Source organism: Python bivittatus, unplaced genomic scaffold (assembly GCF_059951505.1).
Source record: "Python bivittatus isolate LINGU-HERP-01145 unplaced genomic scaffold, Pbiv_v1 ctg000180_np1212, whole genome shotgun sequence".
NCBI lineage: Eukaryota > Metazoa > Chordata > Lepidosauria > Squamata > Pythonidae > Python > Python bivittatus.
Window position 1 is genome coordinate 7,011,383 of NW_028277047.1, and position 17,177 is coordinate 7,028,559.

Sequence of the window (17,177 nt, forward strand, 5' to 3'; positions counted from 1 at the left end):
GATCCGTAGAGTTGAAAGAGACAGATCATTTAGATCTTTTATTATTAGAAGATAGATTACTCTCCCAATAGATTGAGTGGAAATTGGACAGAAAGAGGATGTGGAGCCTTCGTGGAAGAGATGAAAATAATTATGTGACAAAGGGCCACAGAGATGTAAATTTCTAACGAGAAATATAAAGAAGGATTCTTGGTGGAAAGATGAAGGGAAAGATGGCATCTGTAGTGTTTGTAGATCAGGGTTTATTCAGGTCACTGAGACATGTATGAATGGGAGAAAGTTTATTGTCCATTGGTTGATTTAGAGAAACTACATGATCAAGTAGCAGACTTGAATTATGGGATTTTCAACGGGAAAATGAAGTTGAAGATTGGTTGCTGAATATGGTAAGAGCTGGATATGATGGGAATAAAGCTTGAGTGAGTATAAACAGGATGCTTAGCAAATGGTTCAACTTTGAACAACAAGTAAGACAAAGAACTGTGATATCTCATTGGTTGGTTAATGTGTTTTTGGATAAATGCCTTTTCTGATGTCAGAGGTGTTGTTGGGAATGCGAATATATATATACTTCTGTACAGAAACAGTTGAACGAGAACCCAAATGATTTGCACTGAATGTTAGATAGACTGAATGATGCAACAAGGACAAAGGATCTGCTAATTAACATATCAAAGACCGAAGTAGTCATGTTTCACAGGGGAAATGGAGTGAACCATGGCAAGTTCTCCATAAATGGCAAAAAAAAAAAAAAACCCTTAGTAGATGAATTCGTCTATTTTCTTAAAGTTTATACTAAAGATGGGAAAATAGATGGAGAAATGTCAAGATGTGCAAATGCTGGTAGAAAGGTAGGGGGTTGTATGTGGTCTGGGGAATGAATAATGTTGCTCAAAAGAAGCAAAAACGCCCATATAAGTGTGCTGCTGCCTACTTTGATCTATGGAAGTGAGAATTGTGTATGTCAAGGGAAACATAAAAGTAAGTTAACTGTAATGGGGTACTTAAGAAATGTGTGGTCAAAGAAGAAGAGAGTGGGTCAAGAATGAAAGGGGGCTGAGCCAATATAAATGGAACAAAAAATGGAAAAGTATGTTGGGGTGGGTTGCTCTTATAGAGAGAAGGAATGAGGATCAAATCTCTAAAGAAATATATGAAGGCAGAGGGAATGGGCAAAGAGGGTGAGGAACACTGAGAAAGTTGGGCTTGGATGGGGTTGGTGAGATCCTGAAAGAGAGGGGAGAAGTTTAAAGGACAAGAGGCAGCACGTGAAGGACACCTGGGTGTGGTGGAAGCAGAAAGTGTTTCCAAGAGTAGAACAGGTGGGCACTGAATGGGGTTGGTGTAAATTGGTTTTAGCTCTGTTTCCATTTGGTTGACTATTTGTTACGTCTTTTCTGCGCTTTGCATAATGTTGCTTACTCTGAAAGGGAATACTAATGCAATCAGTATGTCTATATAGGTGTTTTGGGTCACCTGGTTAAGTTGTGCAAAAGTTGTGCAAAGCACAGCCCTAGGGAGAGAGGGAGAGAGCACTGACTTAAAATGCTTTCTTCTCTACCAGCAAAGGGACGAGGGGTTCTTTTTTTTAGAGCCTGCTGCCCTCCAACTTTAATGCAGCAGCAATTTGAGGAACAAGATAAGAATCTGGCTTACTCCTGGGTTGCTTTGGTCCCCTAGCCCTGCCCTCTGCTCTTTCATCCCCTTTCTCCCTTCCTTCCAGAAGGGGTCTATTTCCATGACCCAGTGATTGTAGGATGATGGCACTGAAAGAGACAACTGGATTTGGTTCCCTGGCACAAAAGGTCTTGCAAGATAATTGGCCTATGTCGGGAAAAAGAGGCTGTTTTGCTGTGCCAAGTTGCTGGGGAGGGATCAAGGAGGGAGATCACGCAGTCCCGGCAAGAAAAACAATCCATTCCAGACTCCAAAAGCAGAAGTGGATCCAGATTCCCATCCCTGTGTGTGCTTTCTGATGGCTAGATTCATACTGTTAGCTGGTTGTGCAAACCAGGCCATCCAATAAAGCCATACATTTTTTGTGTAGCCTTGGATGTTATATGAACATAGTCACTCGGTTGATTAACCTGGGTTTCTGTTTCAGCGGGTTGGGTGGGTGTAGCCTTTGCTTCGCTCTGCAGTTTAGCATCATCAAGAATCGGGAGACGGTTCCTCCAGAAGTTACTGAACTACTGCTCCTGAGTAGTCCAGCTACAGAGTACAGTTGAGGACCAGAACTGGACGACAACTGAAAATCCCTACCAAATACTCCTATTTTTGAAAGTCTCCAAATTAACCCTTGGAAAAAAAAGAGAGACAATCAGTGGCCAGGTTCCACTTACTGTGAAATGTGGAGCAAACCCTTACAAATATGTAGTGCACATTTTTTTCCTGGGCTCACACAGTTACATTGACCACCAGGGGGCATCACATGAGTGGTTTCATCTTTCCGTGGGACTCTTCAGATGTGGGTAGCCAGATGTTATTCTGTGGGGCTCAAAGCTTCTACTGTGAATGGAACTCGTGGACCTTTGTGCTTTTGATGCCCGTGTACAGCTTTAGGACCTCTCCAGGCCCTGGTGCTCAGTGGTTGCAGGGAGGGCCTTCCAGGCGGTCTGTCAGAATGGAGTGTGCAGTGGTGGAAGGGAAGGTGGACTGTAGAAACCATTCTGATGGAGCTCATGTAGGTTGCCCAGAAATCCCTGAGCGTGACCTGCAGAGGGATGGTAGTGTCCCCATAAGCACGTGAAGTTCCTGACCCTCGCTCACACCCCCTTCCCATCTCCTTGTGTCTCCTTGCAGGGAAAGAAGAATTCGTGGCAACATTCAAAGGGAATGAATTCTTCTGCTACGACCTTTCGCACAACCCCATCCAAAGCAGCACCGACGAGATCACCCTTTCCTTCCGCACCCTTCAGCGCAACGGCCTGATGCTCCACACTGGGAAGTCGGCCGACTATGTCAACCTCTCGCTCAAGAGCGGCGCCGTCTGGCTGGTTATCAACCTGGGCTCCGGTGCCTTCGAGGCTCTGGTGGAGCCGGTGAACGGCAAGTTCAATGACAACAACTGGCACGACATTCGTGTGACTAGAAACCTGCGCCAGGTGAGCGGCTGCTGACCATGTCGTCTCAACACTTGGGGGGGCTGGGGGGACCCACACCCGGCTTTGAACTGCATCAGAAACTTTTTTGAGTTGCTCTGCAGTTTTTCCCCATATGCCAGACACCAGCAAGAGACATTTTTTTAAAAATGATTCTCAAGTTTGGGGCACAGGATGTTGAGAGGCTAGCTAGATTTTCTAGCACTGCTTCGCAACAACATGTTGAGTTATTTCTGGTAAAGGGAGAAGGACTTTTGAAGCACCCAAATTTTAATGTCATGGGAAGGAATTTTTGGATGGAAACACGTCTGAAATAACAGACAAGTTCTTTATTTCCAAAGTCTGTCTGGACCCTTGTATGTGTAATTGACGTCATTTGTGTCAGTGTGTGTCATTTGCATAATTATGTAATTGGCATTCTTATGTCATTAGTCTCCATATATGCCATCTGCATAATTATGTATATGCAAATGAGGCGAATGACAGCAATTCCATACATTTGAATTTAACAGATAGCCTTTTCCCCAAACTATCTGTTAAATCCAAGTTTTACTGTATTGCAAGGGATGTCAAACTTTTCAGCTGGAGCAAGTATTATTGTTATGGTTACTCTTATTGTTGTTATTAGCTACTGAAAGCTGCAGGGTGTGTGGCAGTGATATGAAAGGAGTGACGCTGTAATTTTCAGCTCCCTTCTCCCCAGATTTGTGGGTTTTTAAAAAGAGCAAAATTATCTTAAGACAACTGTTTTACTCCTTGTTTTAAAATACAGAGGGGGGTAAATTGCTTCGCTGCATTTTAGTACAATGTGACTTATGGGTAGCCCTCTCCCCCATTGCAGCCACATGCCTTTAATTTCTATAAAGTTCTATAAAGCAGTTTGATAACTGGAAGAAGGACTTTATTTTAAGTCCCATGACGTGGCCGATGAGTGGGTAATTGCCGAGGTCAGTTGCATCTTCCAACTTCACATTTCTGACTTTTTTCTGATGGTGTCTGGTCTTTGCCGTGGTCTGCAACACACGATACCCCTAGACATGGCCTTCAATCTAGAGGGTTATATTTTGGCCCTGATTCTTGGCAGGTGAGGGAAGAAAGGGAGTCTTGTTCTGTGAAACCGAAGGTAAATAACAGGCAGGGCTCTCTCTGAATCTCCGTATAGGCCCTTCTAGAACCAAGAGGGGCAGGAACTGGCAAGGGGGGGCCTGGATCTTCACTGAAGCTGTGGCTTTGGAGGTATGCTGGGAAGTGGAGTATGCGAGGAACACGATGCCTGGAGTGCTGAGTGTGGGGCTCTGGAGCCTTGCACGAATGTCTGGCCCGCTCTCTAACTGATTTCAGATGTATTGTGGGCATGCAGTGAGGAGGGGAGGTTGCCCTGCTGTCTGCCCAAAGTAGCTGCAGAACTGGTGTCTGGAAAACACGGATTCCGGGGCACACCTGTGGTAGGAAGTGAGTTTTGGAGAGAAGGGATGGTGTAAGTGGTAGGGCTCCCAAAGGAGAGTTCCCACGGCTGTTGTTTAAAAACCAGCTGATCTGATTAAAAATCCATAATCTTTCATGATAACTGGAAGTTGGAAGATCCAGGGTAGGGAGATGTGGGAAGTATTACAAATGAAATATGATGTCTGCAGTTTCTGATCAAATACTGCCAAAAAAAGGCAATTGCATAAAAGGAACCTGGGAATCCCCAAGGCCTTCAGTAAGAGGTCAGAACAGAGCTCCTTTTTCCTCTCTCAAGAAAGCCCTATTTGGGAAGTTGATAGAAGATTAGTCTTGGCAGGACAGGATAGTCAGTAGAAGAGAAAGAGGAGAGGAGGAGGGAGAAGGAAAAAGGCACCTGATCCAATGGAGAGGGGTTTTTTTTCTCTTGCTCAGCAAAGAACATGTGCTCCCTGTTATCTGAAGGAGTGCTGAGCCTTGTGGTGAAGCAGTGAACTAGCAAAGCACTCAAATCACGCCTGCCCCACTTGCAGCCCTTGGGTTTCACAGAACTGGACTCCCCATCTCAGTTTTGCAACCACGCCTTCTCTTCTCTTTCTGCTAACACCCTGGTTGGATTTTTTTCCCTCCTCTTCTTAACCCCCCTCCCCCCAAAACAGCAGCTTGGCCTTGATTTCTATGTGGGGAAGAACGGGGAGGGGGCAGGGACTTGCCCCCATTGTCTGCCCCCCACCAGGCATCCTCGCCTACGCTTTCTCTTTCTCTCTCCTTTCCTCCAGCTCTTCTCCAAATCCACTGAGATCTAAGCTTTACCTCCCAGCAGCGGCTGACACAGCCTCGGCCACCAGGGCCTGACCCAAATGCCGTCTCTGGCCAGGCCCAGCACCCCCCGCCCACCCCTCCCCTCCCGTCCCCTCCCGTCCCCTCCCCAGATCTGGGCTCCTTGGAAGTACTAATATTGCTAACATGGCCCTGTGCTTTGATCCTCCATCCTTTTCACCCCCCACCCCACCCTCAACCTCCCACCTTCCCAAACCACCTCGTTAGAAATTGCGTTGGCAACTTTTGTCGTTGTGTGTTACTAACACGCTTCTTGGGGGGGTTGTGCAGCGGCAGGGGGAAAAGCTCCCCTAAACTGCCAGAAAAGGGAGAACTAACCTCTGTGCCATTCGCGGAATGTCGATTTCTTTCTTTCTTTCTTCCTTTCTTTCTTTCCTTTTTAATTTCCCAGTCGTTCATTTTGTTCCGTTCTTTCCTTACTAACCCAGGTTGAGAAAGTTTGGGGGGTGGGAGGAGGGGGGGTGGGAGGGCAGAGCTCTTGCGAAAGGGTCATTGGGTTGTGTGAATTCAGTATCTTTCATTTTTAGTTTTTTGCTGGTCTCAGAAACTGGAGAAATTTATTTCTCCTTTTTTTCTGTTTTGTTTTTTAAATATATCTCCCTTGAATTTTCATGGTTGGTCATTTTTTTTCTGTTTATTCCCTTCCCTCCCCTTCTCGATTTTGTTTTTCTTTTTCATTTTCTTTTTGTTTTTAAATGCATACAGCACGCAGGAATTGGACACGCTATGGTAAACAAACTGCATTATCTGGTAGATATCAGTCTATTGTCTAATCATTTGGTTTGCCGTGGGTTTTACCTCTCCCCCCCTCCCTTATTTTTTAAATTATTATTTTTAAAAAATTATTTTGCTTTTGGAAATTTAAGGACACTCTGCTGTGCAAGCTGCACATCTGCCTTTGCAGAAACACATGGATTTTATCTCACTGAGGGTGCTTATGATGAGGCTTTTCGTTGTACCCCCCCCATCTTTGTATAATTTTTAGCCAGTCGAGGCAACAGCATTTTCCAGTCGCTGACCTTGCCAAGTTAGCGCTCCACTTATCCCCTCCGTTGCAGAGAATCTCTTTTAAAGAGGAAAACTGAGTAGCCACCCTGCATTGCCTTTCCCCCTTTACAAAATGTCATAAGAATCGAGTGATTTTGCTCAACTCCATTTGGAGTGAATTTAGCAGCAGCAAAAATAACCCCGATTATAACTATACTATACTCTGTGTGCACCTATACTGAGCTGATGGGTGTAAAAACCCTTCGGAACCAGGGATGATCCACAGCTGAACCAGGGAAGCAAGACAGACTATAGACTGATGCAGTCACAGCTATTTAATTAGAGTGTGTGCAATAATATAATATAATATAATATAATATAATATAATATAATATAATATAATATAATATAATATAATATAATATAATATATAAACTGCCTCACATTCCCAGTTTTCTGGGCAGCAAATAAATCTTTCCAAAAAAAAAAATACTATGCAAAAAACAGCTGTGGGCTGAAATTGATGATTAAAAAAGCAGCAAATAAAATAATAAAAACACTGATATAAGCTGTGCAGTGGTGATGGGTGAAAACTCTCTTCGGTACCAGAAACGGTCCATAATTGAACCAGGCAGGCTTGATCTACTCCAGACTGCCCGCAGTCACAATGATTAATTACTGTGTGCGTTATGTATGTATAACTGCCCTGCAGACAGTTTCCCTGGGTGACATACCGATCTTTTTTTATTTTATTTTAATGCAAAGCATAAAGCAACTGAGGGGTTAAAACCCATGTTGATAATGCAGAAAACCCAGCACCTAAAATAATAAAACCAGCCGCGGAACCGCATTTAATCAGGCCATTGAGCGCTTTGGATTCAATTTCACAGCGGTGTTTCGAACGCAGCCCCTGCCTGAAGTTCTCTGGAGCAGGTCGGAGCCTCTTTTCCAGGGCCACGTGCCGGCCCTCTGCAGCCGCCGTGCGATTCCGGGGAAAGGAAGCAGCTGGAATCGCCCCAAAGTGCTCTTCTGCGCTCCCGCCCGCTTTGGGGGATCGGCTCCACAGTGCTGCCTTCCGAAGATCGATGAACTTGAAAATGGCTTCTTCCAAGGCCTCGGAAAATGAAACAGGTTCCACTAATGTGGGAAATGTTATAAAGGGGGCTCAGTTTCGCCCCCCCCCCAAAAGTCCCTTTCTCTTGTGAGACTTGGCTGACCTCTTGGGGAAAGGAAATGCAGGGCGTAACCAGGTCCCGGTTCCTTTAGGCCAGTGTTGTCCAAACTTGGCCACTTTAAGATGAGTGGACTTCAACTCCCAGAATTCCCCAGCCAGCATGGCTGGCTGGGGAATTCTGGGAGTTGAAGTCCACTCATCTTAAAGTGGCCAGGTTTGGACAACACTGCTTTAGGTGGTGAAGAGTCAACGCGACTCTTTTTCAGAGTGACCTCCAGGGGCAAAATGGGCTTAGAACCCAGCCCCACGTGACCGGGCACCCTACTGACTACAATTCCCATTCCAGTGGGGGCTGATGGGCATTGTGCTCCAGCATATCCAGAAGGCACCAAGTTGAGAAAGGCAATGGCTGTGTCATAGCCGAAAGGGAAAAGAAGAAGCTATTTTAACAGAGGCCTGTGTAAATGCAGAAGGAAAATAGTCCTGGAAGCCTGAGGCTTCCAAGAGACTGCTGGACTGCAAGCTCCATTATCCATGGCTATTAGTCGTGCTGTCTGGGATGGAGGAGGAGCCCCAAAATGCTACATCTTGGCATCAGTGTGTGGTGTCCTTTGGCTCCCAGGGCAGCACCCTGGCAGCCATTCCCCAAATGGGCTAAAGTGTATTCATTTATTTGCTAGATGTCTAACCTTCAGGAGACCAAGGTGGCATAGCTCACATTCCATCCTCCTCCATTTTTCCTCACAACAATAACCCTGTGAGGTAGGACGGCTGGGAAAGAGGGATTGGCCCTGAGTCCCCCAAGGAGCATCTGTGACCGAGGAGGGACTTGAACCCAGATCTCCCACACCTTCAACCATCACTCCACACGGCCACTGGCATGGCAGCAGTCTAAACTTACCCCCCCAATTATATTTTATTTTAGCCTGCCCCCCCTTTCATAATCAGTACAGGCAACAGTATTTAGAAAAAAAAATTGGTTGAAGAATTTTGTTTTATGGTTTTGAATTTTTCCCCTCCCCTCCCCTCCCCACCCTCCCCCTCCCTCCCCCCCAAAATCCATGGAAAACACCATCCCATGAAGCAACTTCTGTGCGCTGTTGCACCTACGCTGGGACCCCCAGCTGCCCCCCAGGGAAGCACATAAATGGCAGCCAGGTGGATTGTGGGGGGGGGCAGAGAACTCCAACCCTCCCCCCCGGAAATTTTCAGCAATGCTATGTTGTGGCATGGGGGGCAGAGAAATCCCCCTCCTGCAAAGATGCCTTACAATAGTGCTGCAATTCCCAGAACGTGGGGGGTGAGCTTCCCTGCTCCACTTCGCTTTTCTTTTCCGGAGCAGGGGGCTTGCAAGAGGTGCCCCCCCACAACAGCCTGGCCCACGGGCTGGTGCTTGTCCAGGGAACCTGAGGACCTGGCTGCCCCACCGTGCCCCCTGGGGACCAGCTGCCGGCCACCCTCTCGCATGGCCTGCTACGAACGTGTGAAGCTGGGCTGCTTCCGTAGCCAACTTTTATTTTCCGAGCATCTCTCTGGGGCTGAAACTAACACTCTGTGTGTTGTATACGTCCCATCCCTCCCTTTCCTCAGGCCTCCTGTTCCTTCTCCCATATTCTTCCAAGACCCCTCCCCCCTCTCAGCCTTGCATGACACCCCCACTTGCTGGCTTCACCTCTTTGTCATTTCCAAGGGGAGCACCGATGCAAGGCCGTTATGGCAGGGGGGAGGATGGTGCTGGGAGAGGCGTGGATGGGACCCACGTGCGCATGGGTGAGTGCCTGATACCAAAACGTGAGCGGGTTGCCCGAAAGGAGCTGGGCTGGTGTCGCTCCCTGGAGCCTAAGAGTGGCATTCTGGCTTTCTGTAGAAAGGCCCAACGCAGGCTTGGCAGGAGAATCAAAACGTGAAAAGCTAGATTGGCCCAGAGCCTGTCCGGCTGGCCTCTTGTTTCACACGCTGGCCGGCGGTCCAGTGCCTCGGTGGGGCTGGGCCATCCTTGAGGCAGGGTGGCTGGGTGTGTGTGAAGGAATTTACAGCTGACTTGGGAAGGAATGAAAAAGCTGCACAGAGAGTGAAGGGAGCATGAGAAAGAAACTCAAAATAAGGCCACCTTGATGTTGTTTAGTGTAAGATGGGACTAGGACAGGCTTTCAGGTTTCTGGTATCGTACCCTACAACAGTGTTTCTCAACCTTAGCAACTTTAAGATGGATGGAGAAGTCCACTCATCTTAAAGTTGCCAAGGTTGAAAAATACTCGTCTACAACAATAAAGCAGCATTTCTGGAATCTCTGCCATCCCTATTTCTTGACCTTGAAGGGTTGACGGGGGTGGCAGTCGGATGAGAACTGGGATCGTGTGACCTGCCTTGTGCCCCTGTGCTACTCCGTTGCCTTTGGGCCTCCAGGGCAACCTCGCCGTGGTCCTGTGGCCTTCTGCATATGGAATGGAAAAGGGGCACCATTTTCTTTGCTCTAGGCAGCCAAGCATGGAAGTTTCCAGTTTGACTTTTTCGTTGTTGAGCTAAAAGCAGAAAGATCACCAATATCTTCTGCAGTTGCTGATGGGGGCAATAAGCGAGACGCTCAATAATCCTTTCTCTGCGATGTGGCGTCCTTCTCACAGAGCCATATCCTTCAAAATTGGCATCTTTCCAAATTTTACAGTGCAGGTTCCTGACTAAAGAAATACATCCAAAATGTGCTGGGGGGGGGGGGGAATGCAAACAGACCTGCATCTGTTGGGGAAAATGCATTATATTATAGAATAGTCAAAATATTTCAGGCATGAGAAATCTCAGGCTATTGATGAAAACCAAACTTTGGTCAGCACTGACAGATTTGTCTCCAAAGGGATCCAGTTATCTTTCTTAGATCCAGTAATCTGTGGATCTCTTTTAGACATTCATTCTGGCAGATACATTCCAGGGATCCAGGAAATACATTAAACAGCCAGTTGAAACTGGTTTGCCTTTGTAATTTAGATGTGCCTTGCCCTGTGTGAGAAATCCTCACTTGCAGGTGAACATGGGTGGAAGAGGCTCCATTAAGCCCAAAGGATTCATTTTAAAAATCTCTGAGAAACATTTGTGGGACTCAGGGGAAGATTCCTCCAAGTTATTCCAGGGGGAGGAAAAATTCTCCCAGAAACAGGATCCTGCTTAGCAGGGAGTGTAGCACAAGAAGTCCACAGTGGAGAGAGGGCTCTATCACAGAAGACCAGCAGGCTCCATTGACTTTCTGTGAGTGCAAGAACTACACTCCTTGCAAAGAAAATTCAGAAGCAAATTCTCAGGCAAACGGAATGAGAACAAGGAGGAAACAAATTTTCAGGACATTTTCTCAGCCCAGAATATTGAGTGTGGGAATGCAGCTAAAGACAATAAGAGCTGGGAGGGGGGAATTAAAAACAGGAACTTGGGGCCAAGAAGTGGGGCTAAACCTCTTTCTCCAACCAGTGGCTCTGCCAAAAACTCGAGGCAGTATGTATTAAAAAGAGGAGGACGGCTCTGTAAGGGCCAGTGTAGCATGTGTGTGTGCGTGCAAAGGAAGAATGGGGTATCTAGGGAAGAGCTGAATCAGCTTTCTCCATCACACTACGGTACAGCTTCCATCATTCCCAGCTGGAGACAGATTAACTACCTGATGCTTCAAGGGAATCAGCCAGCGATGCTCTTCCCAGTAGCATTTGGAGCCAACACGGGCCTTAAGTCAGCCTTCCCTGACCTGTGGGGTTGCCCAGAAGCATTGGATGACAAGTTTCATCATCCTCAGCCAGCCATTCCTTTCCTGTGCTGGCTGGGATGGTTGATGGAATTTGTAGTCCAATGTTAGGAGAGCACCAGATTTGGGAAGGTGGGTCTTGTTGTGCAGCTAGGCATGGCAAGCCTAGATTTTGTTTTCTGGCAGTGAAATAAAATGAGCATCAGGAAGTGCCAAGCAACAGCCTTAAGCTGGGTCCAAATATTTCTCCCTGTAGCACAGTTTTGTTTGCTCTGACTGGCAGCCCTCCCTCTGAGTCATCCCTATCTAAAATGCCTTTTCACCAAATGGAATCCCCTTTCAATTTGTAATTGAATTGCTAATTTATTGCTTCTTCCGTCATTAATCTCTGCGCCCAGTTGGCTCCAGGAATAATTTTGGGATGGTGGGGCGGGGGGAAGTACTGGTTATCTTGGTGGGGGTGGATACCTTTCACCCACAGAATTCCAGTACGGATGTGCTGTCCCCTTCAAGCCAAACGGATGGCTGGGAGTTTTCATAAGGCTGTATTCCAGTTGGAAATTGGCAGACCCTCTTTCCCTGTTGACTAGAAAAGTGAGCTAGGAATAAGAGCAGCTTCCATTCATTCCCAGTCATGCAGCCAGTAGAGAAAAGGGCTTCTCTCCAGAGAAGTGACTAATTGTGGGGTTTTGTGTGTGTGTGTGTGGGGGGGAAGGTTAGAGAAGACCACCACAGGGTGAGGATGTAGGTTAATGCTTCCTTTGTTCCACATGCACTAAAGCCCAGGGGGCTGCAATTTTCATGGGAAAGATCCTTTGGAATGGAGAGGAGATTCTGTGCAAATTGCCTTGAGAAACCAGTGAGCACCTGTGCAAATGGAGAATAAATGAATCAGGTGCTTGCATGTGAGAATAGGGAGGGATAGATGAGGCAGCATTTGGATGTAAAGTGTGCACTTGGCTGTGTGCAGACTGCTGACACACAGCGCCAAGATTTTTTTGTTTTAATCCCAGGGATTCTGGCAACCATGGTTAGACTGGCTCTCTTGTTTTCTCACATCGAGCAACTTCTTCAGAGTTTGAAAAAGAAGGCGACTTGCATATGTATGGCTGCCTTTGCAACTGAACTATCTAATAGAGTTCAGTACGGTACTCCTGGTTGTCAGTACTTACCTCCTTACTCCTTTCAACGCCTGACTTTCTAAGAGGGACTTCCTGGATTCACACAACACCCTTAACCTGGGGAGTGAGTTAGCCTGTGGTCTGGGTTGGCACAGTGCATGGAACCATAAGCTAGCCAAAAGAGGTAAGGTCCCCGCAATGCACTAAACCTTAAAAGAAATCTAATCCGGGTTAGAGCTAAGCAAATTCAGTGTGTTGTCTGAATGCAACCCCTGAGATTAAGGAGCCCCAGAGATTCAGGTTGGCAGTTTGGTGTGAAATTTGGGAAGGAACTGGTGGACTCCGAAGAATTTTGATGGCGAAAGGGTATGAGTTTGGGTGTATCCTTCCCACACTCAGAATTTAGGCTGGTCAATTTTGATCTATCCAAGAGCCACAAACAAGCAGATAGCTAGACAGATGGATGACCCAATGGATGAATGGATAATGTTGGCCTTGAAAGCCAAGGGGAACCTGGATGTTACCAGCCAAAGTTTCAGTTTGATTTTGGGGTGGGAAAGAAAAGGGTGAGGTTTTTTTTTTAATTTAAAACATTATTTAAAATATTTTATCCCACTTCAAAACCTGCAAAACACTCATACCATTTGGTGAGTGCTTTTTTGGGGGGGAACATATCCCCCCCCAAAAAAGCCTCACTCCACTAGAGATTGACATTTTTCAAAGGGGTAAAGGGCCAGTTCCTTTCACTAAAAAAAGGAAGGGGGACTCATCATATGAAAACTCAGTCCCCCCCATGTCAGGATATGTATGGGTGTGCATGTGATGGGTGGCTCAGTGGGTGTTGAGAAAGAATTAGCCTGTGGGCAGAGAGTTGCCTACCCCTGCTGCCCCTTTCTCTGGAGTTCTTGCAGCTCATGGTGCCCTCCAGGGAACTGCGGAAGGCAGGCAAGAGACGATCCAGGAAAAGCCAAGCTAAGCTCCAATTTTCTTTTGAACTTGTGGCACCTGCAGGGTGGAGTCCAGGAGGTGAGGTCTGCCTCTGTAAATCAGTGCAGATCTCTGCCAGGGCCTCCTCTCTGTGATCCGTTTGAAGTGAGGAAGAGGGAAGGGTGCCCTGGGCACGTGTGTCCTTCCTTCGCCCGAAAGCGTGCAGGGGTGAGCTTCTGCAAGATCCATTATGCCAAAGTCTCAAGGATCCCCAAGACACTGGTAGGTGGCTGACTAAAAATTGCTCCCCCCAAGGACTGAAACCATCTCCTAGCAAGGAAGGGGTTGATGGGAGTTATAGTCCGAAGCATCTGGATTGGACGAGGCTGTAGTAAGTTGCCCATGTCTTCTTTCTTTCCAGAGCAGTAATGAAGACGTCTTTGCAAATGTTTTGGAAGGCAGCTCTCCATTAGAGGAATGTTACAGGCTGGAGTCGGCCTTTTCCAATGTGGGCAACTCCCAGATATGAGGCCTTCAACTCCCAGAATGCCCCATCCAGCATGAGTGCTGACAGTTCTGGGAGCTGAAGGTAGCCCTCCAGGTGTGTGGACATCAGCTCCCAGAATTCTCCCACCAGTGCAATTATTGCTGACAGTTCTGGGATGTGGGAAATAATGGGCTAGACTGTATCACAGTCTGACCCACCCAACTGCCAGCAGCTGTCAAGTTTCAGGAAGAGAAATGTCTTCTCCCAGTGGCCTCGTTCTTTCACCCAGAGACCCTGGAATTCCAGATGCAAGGCGGGTCTTTCCTGGCATACAACCGGGGTGCAAGACCCACAGGCACAGCCTCGTCTGCATGAGCTGCAGCCCCAGATGTACCATCTAACTTTGAATGCAGCGTTCTGTAGCGTTGATGACGACACAGGCCACACAAGTCGACTGGCTGGGTTTACAAAACTCCCTTCATCAGGTCAGGGAGAGACCCAGCAGCTGCCTTCACACAGTAGGCCTGGTTTCGTTGTATCCATTATTCCTTTTTTGTGTGCAAATCCAGGCCATTGAGTTAGCTGGTGATTCCAATGTAATTGGCCAATCCGGGGAATGGATGAATTCAGTAACCTGGTTAAAACATGTTGAACAAACCCACCCTTTTAAGCCTCCCCCCCCCTTCTTGGAAGTCAGTTCCCCAAATTTGGTGTCTTCCAGATATGTTGGGGTAGAGGGAGTGGAGGGGAGACGCACATATCCTCAGCTGTGGCATCTGTCTTGGAGACAACCTGGTCTGATCCAGGTGCCAGAGGTTGACCGTTGGGAATTTAGGGGGAATAAAACCTTGCTTTTCTCCAAAAACGGGGCTAGCTTGCATTGGCTCCAATTTCAGGGCCCACTCATTTCCTCTCTGTCTCCTCCCCTGCATTTAGCCCTCTCTCGCATGTTGTGTGAGGAGGGGTGTAGAAACATACAAGGGCCCTGGGATGACTTGGTCTTGCAAAGCCCCCCACAGGGTCAGCAAACCTTTAGAAGTCTCTTAGGTTTTTGCGTCTGCCATTGTGGGTAAGCCAGGGTGTTTGTCTGTGCATGCTGGACACACTGAGCCTGGATTGTGACTTGTGCATCAGAGTGCATCTTAGGTGCTGCCAGATTCTGTGTGTGCATTTTTCTCCAGGGGTGGCTTGGTTTTTTCCTCTGAGAGTGTGTCTTTCTGTGGAGCCCCATGTTGCCAGGGTGCCAAGCTTTGTGTGTGTGCTCAGAAGGGTGTGTGTGAAAGGCTCACGTGTGCTGCCCTTTGAGTGTTTGCCTGGGCAGGGGGTGGATTGACTTGCTGGGTGCGGAAGGCCACCCCTCTACCTTCCAGACTGAATGTGGGAAGGCTGAGTGCTCCCGTTAGAAATCTTTAAAAGGGTGCCATGACTCCTGCCTCTTTTGTCGCTTGCACACCTTTACCTGCCCTTCTCCATTCTTTCTCATTCCTCTTGCACGCCTGCACCTCCTCTCTGCCCCCGTGAGTGCCCTTCATCCCATTTAACACGCATGGGGGTCATCTTGGACCTTTCTCCCCACCTCACCCCGCCTTGCACGGCTTCTGTTTCCATCTGATTTCTCTCTGCCAATCTCTTCTTCTTCTTCTTTTCCTTCTTCTTCTCTCTCTCTTTTTCTGACAATTAATTAATTAATTAATGGAGAGACATGATGAATGCTAGCTGATAATTAACTCCTGTTGTACTAATAGTGTACTAATTAAAGACAGTGTTGATTGTTCCTACTAACTGCCATTTCTGTGTCTGAACTTTTAAGTTTGTCTGAGGAGACTGCCCCAGATTTTTTTTTTACTCCAACCTCCCTGCCCTCTTCCTCTTCCTCTTCCTCTTCCTCTTCCTCTTCCTCTTCCTCTTCCTCTTCTCCCCTCCTGCTTCATCCTGCTTTCTGGATCCCCTTCAGAGGACAAATGTGGGCCGCATAAACGGCTCTCAAAAGGAGGCTTGTGACACGCGATAAAAGCAGACAAAGGGGGTATTTCTAGCCCAGGGTGCCAGATGGGAAGCCCCCCTGCAGTTTTTCGGTCCAAGCCGCCCTCCCAGATGGGAACTGTTTGGACCTGATCCCTGGAAGCAGCGCTTGGGCCAGAAGGCAGAGAGGGGGGAGATGTTTCGCCTCCCTTTGGAAGAGTGGGTTTTCCTGCCCAGTCCAAAAGCTGGTGTTACAGCTTCTGGCCAGGGAAGATCATTCTGCCCAAGCTCTGGGGGGAAATTCACAGGAGGCTGGCCTCTAGGGCAGCGTCTCAGAGAAGGCAGCTCCAGAGAGACATCCTCCCCCCAAAAAAAACACTGCTAAGGACCAAGGAGATGTGCTGGAAGAGGTCCCAGGGAACCAGATTGAAGGTGCCCCTTCCCCATTCCTCCCCTCCATCTCTGAAAACACACAGGCTGCCTTCCCCCAACACAGTAGCAGCTACTTTTGCCCCACATCCAAAGCTCTGTTTGCTTTAAGCTTAGGGGGTTTTTCCTGGTTTTGCATGTTGGGCAAACTCAGCCCATTTGGGTGAGTTTAGGATTCCTGACTTCAAGGGTTTCACGCTTGTGGGGGCATTCACACCCAGCGGTCAGTTGATTTGTGCCTGTCTAGTTGCTCCTGGCCATCAAGAGGTCGGGGTCAGCCCTAGGTTGTCCAGCCCTCCTGTTTTTTTTCATCCTGCCAAAGTAGGGAGGGAGAGTGAGCGCCTATTCCTTCCTCCGGAATTGAGGGGGAACAAGGTAGAATCATAGAATCGAAGGTTGGAAGGGACTGTAGAGGTCATGCAGTCCAGCTCTGTGCCCAGGGCAGGAGTCCCTGTCCATGCCCACTACCAGAACAGCCCCCCAGCCGTCCCAATCATCTTCTCTTTCCCCCTCCCCTCCTCTCTGCCTTCTAACCTCGTTGCATGTTGAATCGACTAATTACTAATGAGACCCTTCCTCCCTCACCCCTTTCTCTTCCATCACCCCCTTCCTTCATTGCTTTGATTGGGAAGAAGAAGCTCCCCCAAAGGCTCCCAACAGGCCCCTCTCCCCCACCAACGGGCTCACCCTTTTCTTGGCTTTCCCCACTCAGGCAAAAGCGGAGTTGCAAGAAATCTGCACTGTCTCTTTTCTTTTCTTTTCTCCAAACTTTCCCTCTTCTTCACAAGCCTTGATGGTTCAGACGAAATCATACAGGGATGTAGGGGGTAAAAATGTGGGGGTGGGGGGTGATTCTAATGATCACCTTGACTTCTCCAGGATGGGCTCATCCGTTGGAGTAAAGCGGAGGTGTTGCAGACTTGCTCAGTTGCTCAGCACTGCCCCCTGCAGGAGGACTCGGTTGACTGCATGCTTCTCCCGGAGG

General features: G+C 47.8%; 1 protein-coding gene across 9 annotated transcripts in view; it reads left to right on the forward strand.

Annotated features, from left to right (window-relative positions):
- Positions 1-17,177, forward strand: part of NRXN2 (neurexin 2) — a 318,520-nt gene that overhangs the window by 107,119 nt on the left and 194,224 nt on the right. For 7 of the 9 annotated variants that reach the window (XM_088137492.1, XM_088137483.1, XM_088137489.1 and 4 more), the window contains 2 exons: positions 2,803-3,104; positions 6,090-6,113. In XM_088137492.1, the coding sequence (XP_087993618.1) occupies positions 2,803-3,104; positions 6,090-6,113 (326 nt within the window). The remainder of the gene's footprint in view (positions 1-2,802; positions 3,105-6,089; positions 6,114-17,177) is intronic. The other 2 variants (XM_088137485.1, XM_088137486.1) reach the window with 1 other exon arrangement.